General features: G+C 33.1%; 1 protein-coding gene across 1 annotated transcript; it reads right to left on the bottom strand.

Moving 5' to 3' along the window:
• Positions 1-997: 997 nt before the first annotated feature.
• Positions 998-10,804, bottom strand: LOC127861431 (pancreatic triacylglycerol lipase-like). The gene is made up of 7 exons (XM_052399906.1): positions 10,704-10,804; positions 7,942-8,063; positions 6,023-6,202; positions 5,135-5,366; positions 4,736-4,852; positions 1,740-1,862; positions 998-1,374 (listed from the first exon to the last, which is right to left on the bottom strand). The coding sequence occupies exons 1-7, from the start codon at positions 10,753-10,755 to the stop codon at positions 1,133-1,135; spliced, it is 1,068 nt and encodes a 355-aa protein (XP_052255866.1). The 5' UTR covers positions 10,756-10,804; the 3' UTR covers positions 998-1,132.
• Positions 10,805-11,704: the final 900 nt, after the last annotated feature.

The raw sequence follows: 11,704 nt of genomic DNA, 5'->3' as shown, positions 1-11,704 counted from the left end.
TTACTTTTACAAATTGGTTCTGATTGTATGTTTTTTTCTTTTTCTTTTGTAGATCAATTAATATTCGCCGAATCGCAATACATTGTACGATTTGGTTAAATAATACGAAATATGTTGATACAAACAATATAACTAACTTTCCCTGTGTTATTCTCTGTGTATTTTAAAAATATCCGGTCCTTAGCGCCATCTTGGAAATTCGATTGGATCGTTTATTAATGCATCTCAAACAAGGAGGTGATACCCGTGATTAACGGATGTGATCTAGCTGTATGTCAAAGGTTAGACTCATATATCTAGGGTCAAGGTCAATGTCACACAATGAGGTCATATATTATTTTTTTGTATTAAAACTGCCTTATTTCGTTAGGATTTTACCATACATCAAGGGTTTCTCACACGCCCTGCTGTAAGTGTTATCATCGTTATCAGAGAGTGAGACATATGCAAGACACTTGCCAATATAGCCAAGACTCCTGTGCATTAAAAAAAAGGAAATAATTATTGTACAATCAGCATAAAACCAAATGGATTTTTCTACAATGCTTTTTGTTTTAATGTGTTGTTATGTGTCGGTGACGGATGCTGTTTGCATCATCATCATCATCATCATCACCATCATCATCATCATCATCATAATAATAATAATCATCATCATCATCATCATCATCATCATCATCATCATCATCATCATCATCATCATCATCATCATCATCCCCATCATCATCATCATCATCATCATCATCATCATCATCATCATATTATTATTATTATTATTATTATTATTATTGTTATTTTTTTTCTTCTTCTTCTTATGATCATTACTATAATTATTATTATCATCAGTTTTATTATAATTTTTTTTCTTCTTCTTCTTCTTCTTTTTCCCCTTCTTCTTCTTCTTCTTATTATTATTATTTCATTTATCATCGCCGTCTTCTTATTTTACCATTCAAACATGTTTTCCAAATATCAACAAAAATACAAAAAATCTTGCAGGGAGTATACTTTAGATACAATTATATAACAAGGACATCATATTATACGTTCGAAAATCAGCAATTCGAAATAATTCGTCTTCTGAAGAAGAGTCATTTAGCTATGGCAGCAAGGTCCTCGCTTATTTCGTCATTCAGCCTTTGCAGTATGGACTTTGGCCATTGGTGGAAAGGTAGTAAGTGCCCCTACGAGGTTGCTTGCTGTTGGAGTTGTAGCCCATGTTTGCACATCCGGTACCGCAGGTGTTGCACCGACCGGCCTGGAAGTCAGAACGGCTGCTGCACGGATGCGCCCGAAAGTGGCAGTTGGAGTTGATGGACTCGGTGAATAAGTCGAGGACGCGCATGTGACTGCAAGCAACACCGTCCGCCAACGCTAAAGAAGAATCAGCAAAATTACTTAATCATGAAAATTTAACTGAAAAGACGACTTGTCTGCATGTGGCGGTGGCGGCCAATGCAATAAAAGTTAAAATACTAAACAGACTGCTTTAATGTACATTATAGATAATAACATGGTGTCAATTACATGTCTGTTTTAAATCAAAAATATGTTTAAACATTATAAACTATAAATGTGATGAAAAACCATCAGCTGTAATATTAAAATTTATTCAGTTCATGTCTATTATGCGTCACTCTCTTCACCCTCTTTCATGTTCAATAGTCATAGGGTGAAAACGAAAATAAGAAGCGGCTAAGAAGCTGATCAGGTAAGCACAAACATGTATAAGTCTTTACCTTCAATGCCCCCTGTTATAATGTTGAACAAATGTTGGCCTAACTCTTTGAAACAGCCCGGTTGATTTTCCCCGCCATTAGGGAAGTAGTCCACGTGACCTACTGGCTGCTCGAGCCCGAAACCTGAACACAGATGTATCAGTCGTTTTTATATGAGACATTTTTGATTAAGCCGTGTTTATTGGTTTATGAACAACATTTAATAGTTGTGGGGCAGTGTTGCGCTAAGATTAACAAGAGGGATAGGGTTCCTAACGCGCTCACCCGGACAATATATTTGGCAAATAGAGCGTTCACAAGGTTTTACTATAGCCATAGAAAAAATATTGCCCGGAAATCTTAGAGAAATATTACAGACCGGAAAAAAATTTCTAACTCGGTCGAGATAACATTTGAACAACTTTTCCTACCAAGTTTAATGAGGATAACTGCCCCACCCCCCTCTCCCCGGCGTCCATGATTTATGACAAAAAGTAATCATTTTGAAACTCAACCAAGCTATCATAACAAATGTCCTGTTCATATTTCACAAAAATTTGGCTTAAAGTTTGACTTCTGCATTGTATACACATTACATGTAGATCTAACAATTAACTTAAGTAGAGTGTTAACAACGTAAAGGTTGTCGCAAGACGACGCAAGACGATTGACGCACCACGTACAAAACTATGATCACCATACGAATTTTATCCCATTTTCACCGCGACATTGACGATATAACACGTTGTGGAATATACTTGCTTGTATTCAACACTGTGGAATATACCTGTCGCGTGCACGGACTACTTTTAAAATGACGTCATGCGATATGCGCTAAAATTAGGTCGATATTGTTTGGTTCATTGATCGAATTTTAAGGTCACCCATTAAAAGAAAATGTGCATATTTTGCAGAAAAAAATACATATGACATATTCACCAAAAGAAATGTTGAAATAAAATATAAAATTACACGATTTTTGTTTTGTTATTTTTTTTATTTATATTTACTTTACCTACCACTGAATGATTTTTCATAAGAAACAAAGTCGACAAAACTTAAGCTTCAAAATTATTCGACCTTCAACCTTTAAATCTAGTCATATGACATAATTTTTCGCCATCCGTATAATGAATCAGCTGATTGATGGCGTCATAAAATGACAAACTCATTGCGTCATTTTCCTCATTTGTTCTGACGATTTATTATAAACGCGACTTATTTCACATGTTTTCTACGTGTACTGTATGTCGACATATCTGAATTGATCACATTTTCCTTATTTCGTGTAATGTGCATTGTTTATAACCAAAGCATATACTTTTGACATTTTACTTAAATATTAAGAATGTACAACAAGCCATACACATATCTCACCGTTATAAATACATGTAATCTGCTATGTTTGCTTTCCTATTTAATTCACGTTAGGCATAGAGCTGTGTAAAGTATAAGATGGTAAAAATAGCACCACACTGGAATTGGGACCCATTTTGTACACGGGTATTTTCTACTCATTTATCTGTTGTGTACTGGAATGTTTTCCATTCTTTGTGTATTTATATATAAAATTATTTTCTCGTACAATAAGGGTATTGACCATAGATAAATAAAACATTGTGCAAGTTCAAACATAATTATGTTTGTATGCAGAAATCTGCAAATGCAACCGAGTTTACCAACGGCTATTATTAGATAAACTGCTCCGCTTCATTTGAACAGCAGAAATGTAGAGTACATGACGTAGCGTGTGACGAAGAAGAAAGTTTATCGCGTTCATAAACTCATTTGAATAAAGTGATAGAATGGCATAAGGGTCTTTATTTAACTATGCTAAAATAATTATTAAAGACCCTAGATGCAAAATCGTCAATTATTGAGTTAAATGGATTATTAGATGGATTTTAAAGGATAATTAAAGGTAAGATACTAGTTCTTACGTGTTTTGATTTTTGTTTGTACTTTTGTCGTTCCCTGTTCTCGGGGAAATGATTTTAACATGGGCGCCATTGATGCATCGGATCACACACGGCATACCCATAACATTATATAAAAAACACGTTCTGCGCGTCCTTAAATTCGTCGTCCGAAGTCGGAAAACGTATTGCCCTGTATATTTTGTCAAATAAAGTGTCAGTTGCTGCAATTGTCTGTTTACTCGTCAAAATTGTCAAGGTCTTCGATAGCTAAAGAAACTTCAGCGTACAGTTTAATTAGTATTGACAGACCTGTACAAAGTCGCGCCAGTCAAAAATCATAAAATGCGACATTTAAAGATATGGTAGCCAGAACTAGGTCGTCGATGGTGTACATGTATGTTGACATCGACAGCATTTTGTCAGGAGCAATCGCCGCCATATTGGATTTTGATCATTTTCCTTCGAAAATAAAATAAATTATAGTAAAGTAAATCTTCTTTTCGCGGTCGTAATGTGTTAAAATTCGCATACTGCGTAAAATTGAATGTAGGCATATGGTGATATTTTTACTTGTTTTACAGTTTGTGTGTGAATTTTTTAAAGACTATTTTGCGTACCAGAACAAATACATGTATATCACTACGCATGGTTACATTTGTTAGATTTTAAGCGCTTTTATGACTGAATTAAAATTATTGTTAAGGTTATAAGATCTATTTATGTTAAATGTCACGTTGAAAAAATCAAATGGGATAAATAGAATACTAGGATAAGCGTTGAATACAGAGAAGTTTATGTTGCTCGGCTCGAACACCGAAAGCGCTCGCCAAGGCTCGCGCTTCCGGCGTTCTAAGCCTCGCAACATAAACTTCTCTGTATTCAACGCTAACCTTGTATTCTCTATATGTGCTCAAGTGAACTTAAAACGTAAAGGCAATTAATACTGAGATATCTACATTTAAATCTCAGTGCGTTAAATGCCACTGACATTACACCTATAATTTTAGATCGACATATTTTTTATCGAACACTTTAATGCTTCAATTATATACGGAGTCTTTTGAATAAATTGCATCACTATTGCGTTTCGTTACCTACCAAGTTGAATGAGTGAGTCGCCGTCAGTATGAATGGCGTCGACAAACAAAGCATCTGTAGGGTCCAGACGAACCTTGGGGTCCTTTTTCTCGAACTGGGGACCGGCCGGATCAAGGCCTGCAGCGAGCATATTGACAATATTTAAAGCTAGGGTCACACGTTGTACCGATAAATAGGGACAACACAGGCAAGTGATTATGTTTATAAAATATACACAATTATAAAATTAAATATAAACAATATAACATCGAATAAGTCCCTCAAAGTTACATGTTTAAGGATAATATAAAAACGCTTTAAGAGGCGCGTTATGTGGGTATAAAGGAGAATTACACTTACTAAATAGTCCATTTTGAATAAATGACAATAACATTCGATATATGAACAAAGCACACAGACCGGTTATTCGACCGATTCCGGAAATCCTTTCACCGGCGTAACCGGAAATATGTGCACCAAGACTGTGACCAATCAAATGGAAGTCGCCATATTGCGCCTGCGCAGTGGTGCGAAGTTGCGTTATGAATTGCGCGATCAGAGCCCCGACGACCCTGGTATTCGCCGCTGCCTGATTATAATTGATATTGTGAGCTCCTTTCGACCAATCCACTGCAAACACATTTGCGTCTTCCTGCGTATTAAATGCGAAAACGTTCATTTATCTCCTCGAACTTTATGAACAACCGAAAATACAATATTGAAATGATATAGTAAAATAGGAAGGGGGCAAGTTGTGTGCAGAATGATGGAACACGCGCAAGACTTTCTCACGATTCAAAGCTTTTTCTGAGCAATGTCGAAGTAAAATAATATTCTACATTTTCGAGTATCATTACAATATTAAAACATGCAATTTGAAAACTGGATATCTTCCTAGGCTGTATTGATAAGATCATGCGCACAGAAGTACTTAATTTGTTTTTCCTTTGAGTAAATTCACATTAAACAATGTAGGCTGTTGGGCACAGGGTGGAAGTAACATAAATTTGTTACAAAACACGATACAACGTAAACCCATTTCTAAATCAGATAGTTGGCCAGTCTATAAAGTTAAACCCATTTTCACTAAAAACGTATTTCGTTTCGCTTTAAGAGTGTCTCTATTAAATACTTAAATTAGCCGTAGTCAGCATATTATTTACGTAATACTGGAAAATGAAGCTAAGAAGCAAACGAGTCGATAAAAAAAACATTGCATATATTATTTTCCTAGCAAATTTAACAGTCGATATTCCCCTTGAGGCCAGTTGAACCAAGCAGCCCACGTTCTTGCTATCGAGATTTTACCCTTTTGATTATAGCCTGTGCCATTTTGCTCATCCATGGACCGTGTTCATCATTGTAGCCGTGGATGATGAACTTAGTAATTCTGGTGCTGGAGAAATGCGACGCCTGGATGGAGTCTGAAGTTTTAGTCACGATCTGTGGCGACTGGGTATTCGCACGGGTGTACAGCAGGAACTTGACCTTAAAATGACACGAGAATGCCATACACCAGTCTGATGGGAAGTTATAGAAAACTCTAACGTGCATGTTACTTGAATTAAACACTGTGGAAAGTGCAAACTTGTATCACTCTTTGAAACATGGTATAATATTTAATATCGTGTCGTCCACATTTCTTCCACAGGTGTTAATAGTGTATTTGAAAAATGTAAATGCATGTTGTGAATTACTTGGGTACTATTGAATAAATGACTCAATCGTATGCACAACATTGCAGTGAGGCTCATTTAAAGTGATATTATGGGCATCTAGCAGTTTATAGGTGTCTATCGCAACCGTTGTTTATTTTTGGTGTTTTCACTTCATATACACTTATATTTGTTAATGCAGCATCAACATACTAAAACAATATCCCGGAAAGAGAAACATAATGCATTTGAATATCAACCGTACTTTCAATTGACAACTGATCATGCATGTACGATGTGAACCTAAATTTAGTTTTAGTGCAGATTCTTTCATACGACACAAAGCCACACTTTTGTTTTACGGATCATTTCGGCTTAGAGGACTGGGTGAGTCACGTAAGAATATCGAATATAAAATATTTTTTATAAACAACTGGTCGCAAGATGAGTTGTAGATAATTGGTCAGAAACCACATTTTAACTAACTCCTTTGACCTGTTAATTCATTTCAGCTCAATGCAATAGTGAAAAATGCCCATAATATCACTTAAACAAATATCTAAGACTTTTGTATAATATCCTTAATGACGTGTTGTAGATTCAATATACTATTATTCTTAAATGAAAAGGACGTGTATTTACAGGTGGAAATAAATGCACGTAGTTTCACAGAATTTTACTGTCGCTAGAACGGAGCGTCTTCATAAAATTACTTATTTTGAGCAAGTTCTTTACCTGAATAGCATTTGGTGACTCGGGAAGTTTACAATAGGCGTTGTCATATGGTTTGGCGTTGCTGAAGCATCCGATTCCGTCAGCTTTGTAACAAACCTCTTTTCTAAGTGACCACCAACAACCTGGAATATGAGGCCATATGCTTATTATAAAAGGTTAATAATATTATTATTGTTATTATTATTTTGTAAAATAATAATAAAAATAATAATAGTAATAAAAATAATAATAGTAGTAATAGTATTTTTATCATTCCTTCAATTTAAAACGTTTTGTCGCCAGTTTGGTATGATTCCTGTTTCTGCTGCTCGGCCTTCGTTTGGAGAAAGGGCATTACGATATTACTTAACATACTTAAAGTATCTTTTAAACTAAATCTAATAAAATATAATCCGTCTAAAACTGCACGAAACCCCATGTAATTTATATAATTAAATTAGTGCTGAATGAATTTACTCTTATCAATTCAATATTATGTTGCTATAATTATCCTCATGTATCAATAAAAATGTGTATAAAAAGTTTGATTTGTTGAAAACATGAAAACGCCGCGTTGGTTTTGAACCCTCGTCATTTACGGGAGGTTCATTGTAACCACTGCGAAAAATAACAATGAAATCGTCATCTGCTATTTATTCCCTAATATCACTTAAACAAATATCTAAGACTTTTGTATAATATCCTTAATGACGTGTTGTAGATTCAATATACTATTATTCTTAAATGAAAAGGACGTGTATTTACAGGTGGAAATAAATGCACGTAGTTTCACAGAATTTTACTGTCGCTAGAACGGAGCGTCTTCATAAAATTACTTATTTTGAGCAAGTTCTTTACCTGAATAGCATTTGGCGACTCGGGAAGTTTACAATAGGCGTTGTCATATGGTTTGGCGTTGCTGAAGCATCCGATTCCGTCAGCTTTGTAACAAACCTCTTTTCTAAGTGACCACCAACAACCTGGAATATGAGGCCATATGCTTATTATAAAAGGTTAATAATATTATTATTGTTATTATTATTTTGTAAAATAATAATAAAAATAATAATAGTAATAAAAATAATAATAGTAGTAATAGTATTTTTATCATTCCTTCAATTTAAAACGTTTTGTCGCCAGTTTGGTATGATTCCTGTTTCTGCTGCTCGGCCTTCGTTTGGAGAAAGGGCATTACGATATTACTTAACATACATCTTTTAAACTAAATCTAATAAAATATAATCCGTCTAAAACTGCACGAAACCCCATGTAATTTATATAATTAAATTAGTGCTGAATGAATTTACTCTTATCAATTCAATATTATGTTGCTATAATTATCCTCATGTATCAATAAAAATGTGTATAAAAAGTTTGATTTGTTGAAAACATGAAAACGCCGCGTTGGTTTTGAACCCTCGTCATTTACGGGAGGTTCATTGTAACCACTGCGAAAAATAACACTGAAATCGTCATCTGCTATTTATTCCCTAAACCCGGTCCTGAGCGGTACATTTTATCAACATTAAAACTGCTGTTGTCAATGATTTAAAGTTAAGTGCTCTTCAGTCGAAATAATAAAAGAAAAAAAACAGTTTTACTAACCTCTTGGTAATATGTGTAGTTAAATGATAACAGCATTTATAAGCTCTTCAACATACTCTTGCCTTTTATCAATTAACAAAATAAATATTGTTCCTACCAAGATCTTTCGTACTGAAAATTTGGGATAATTGTTAAAAATCAAGAAAAACAAACTTTTATTTCAAAACTTCTGTATGATTGAATTATTTTCTTCTGATTATGTTTCGTATTTAAAAGCTGTTATGCCAAGAACAGGGCATCTAACAATCCATTTTTCTGTAGAAAACGGATAGCATTGGTTCCCAAAAATAACTAACGGAGCGAATTAGGAACAAACAATGTGTGCGAGGAATAAAAATAATGACATGGTGATTTTGTTAAAAAGTTATGATGCGTTGGTAAACTTGGATGGAACATACGTTCAATTTGATAAAATTGAAGATTAAATATAGTATGCATATCCGTAAACATAAACATGGCATCACAGAGATCAGATGTGCAAATATTATCAAGGAGAAGTTTAATGAACAATTTGCAGGCGATAACCATGTTGATGAAATATGCAAATTAGTATGCATGTCAATAAATTCCTCAAAATTACTAGTAACTAAAATAACTACGGCAAGCACGTAAAATAACCCTGTCACTAGACCACTGTGTTATGATCGTTTGGAGTAAGACACCACAACTCTAAAAAGTAACATTAACTAGCTTGTTTAATGAATGTATCTATACAATGTCTTCCTTGTTGCGTAACAATAAACTGTCCGTTACCTGTTGTAACATGATCCATGTTTCATACCCGTATACAAAACCAGCATGATTTATGTTTTATAGATTATACACTATATTACTTATGCGACAGTGTTTTTAACAATCTTCATATTGTAATGTTTTCTTATTATTGTTTCATACATGCAGTGAATGGAATATATTACATTAATCATTTATTCAACTGTATTTCCAAAGATAACATCACTTTGTATGAATCTAACTTTTTTTATATAAGTTGGTGACATTGTTCTACTTAATGTATTACTATTATTTTACTAATTCTTTTACTTGCAAATAGTTTTTAAGTATTGTTCTGATATTCATACATTTTCAGGTACTTAAGTTAGCGTGTATGTTTTGATTATACTATATTTCCATGCTACATATAGCAGATATGCCAGGTCAGTCCATGGTTAGCAAATAAATAAACTAATATTATTACCGATATATGTATGTTTGTTGCTTGAGTTATTGACATGTATAAATCAAGAAATATTCATGATACAACTTTACGTTTGTTTGCCTTAAATTCAATAAAATACTACTAGAAACTAAGTGTATGAATTGTAAACATAGATTATAGAATGGCTAAAAATGGTCCATATTTTGGAGATACCGGTAATACATTATTTTTTAACTAGGGACGATAGGTGGCGAACGAAGTTTATTCTCAGCGAGAAACCTGCATTTATGAAAAACATTCAGTTTAATCGCAAATAATTCCGTTTTATTTAGACATAATAATAATAATAATGATAATAATAATGATAATAATAATAAAAATAATAAGAAGAAGAACAACAACAAAAAAGCAATAATAATAATGATAATAATACTACTAATAATAATACAATAATAATAATAATAATAATAATGAAAATAATAATATGATAATAATAAGAATTCGCCTGTACATTAGGTAACACCTAATTATAATAGTATCAATAATAATAATCATTATACAAGTATAATAATAATAATAATAATAATAATAATAATAATATTTATATATAATTCTAATAATAATAGTAATAATTATAATAATAATAATTATTATGATTATTATTATTATTATTTAAAATGATAATACTGATTATAATGATGATGATGATTATTTTTAATATTTATAAATCATCATCGCTATTATCGTCACCACCATCATCATCGTATTAGTATTCGTCAAATCACTTCTCTGAACAATCTAGCATCATTATTATTAAAAACTACCAATAAAAAGACAAAAACTTCTCTTTAGTTAATACCAAATGCCCCTGTGCAAAGCCCAAGAACACATAAGCCAATTGTTATCCTCATCTCGTACGTTCCTGACTGCCGCGTTTGCAAAACTGATCGTTAATATAAACGGCAATACCTTAAATACCGCAGTTATTTACATGATTATGTTACCGCCGGGTATTTTTGTTTGTATAAACGACTGTTATTGAGCGAAAACCTTAAGTTACCGAGATGAAACGACGGTTATTGAGCGAAAACCTTAAAGGGATCTTTTCACGCTTTGGTAAATTGACAAAATTGAAAAAAGTTGTTTCAGATTCGCAAATTTTCGTTTTAGTTATGATATTTGTGAGGAAACAGTAATACTGAACATTTACCATGGTCTAATATAGCCATTATATGCATCTTTTGACGATTTTAAAACCTAAAAATTATAAAGCGTTGCAACGCGAAACGATTGAATAATTTGGAGAGTTCTGTTTTTGTCGTTAAATTTTGTGAAACTACGAAGATTGCTTATTTAAGGTATAAAATACTCCATGTATAATTACTCGGCGGAATAGCTCAGTAGGCTAAAGCGTTTTTACTTTAGGACTCTGGCAGGACTCCAGGGGTCACTGGTTCGAAACCTGGTCCGGGCAATGTTCTTTTCCTTTTTTTAATTTTATTCTTGATTTTTTACTGGAGCTTTTACGATCCAATGTTTACATTTATCGATATAAAGCATTTAATGAATAAGTTAAAAAATGCCAAAATCTGTGAAAAGGCCCCTTTAAAATCACATGATTTTTATAGACTTATTTAGCATAATACTTTAAAATCCTTCTGTGAAACCACAATGTCTACAAGTTTGATATTTGGTAGATGACATCAGTTAGTGTTCCACTAAAGAGAATGTTAAAGTTTTTATCCCAGGTTTCAAGATTGAACATGATCCAATGTCACTTAATTAATATAGACATACATAGTTGAAAAATCTTCTCTAAATGCCAAGTAAGAGGTGAAATATTTGTTTACATCATCTTTT

This window comes from Dreissena polymorpha, chromosome 16 (assembly GCF_020536995.1).
Source record: "Dreissena polymorpha isolate Duluth1 chromosome 16, UMN_Dpol_1.0, whole genome shotgun sequence".
Lineage (NCBI taxonomy): Eukaryota > Metazoa > Mollusca > Bivalvia > Myida > Dreissenidae > Dreissena > Dreissena polymorpha.
This window is presented reverse-complemented; position numbering and strand designations above follow the sequence as displayed.

What these genes read in the sequence shown, in the direction of transcription:
- LOC127861431 (XM_052399906.1), bottom strand. Translation starts at nt 10,755, where the DNA reads ATGAGGATAACAATTGGCTTATGTGTTCTTGGGCTTTGCACAGGGGCA. An exon ending in GCTTTGCACAGGGGCATTTG is followed by an intron (nt 8,064 to 10,703) that starts GTATTAACTAAA and finishes CTCATATTCCAG; the next exon opens with GTTGTTGGTGGTCACTTAGA. An exon ending in TATAACAGGGGGCATTGAAG is followed by an intron (nt 1,375 to 1,739) that starts GTAAAGACTTAT and finishes ATTCTTCTTTAG; the next exon opens with CGTTGGCGGACGGTGTTGCT.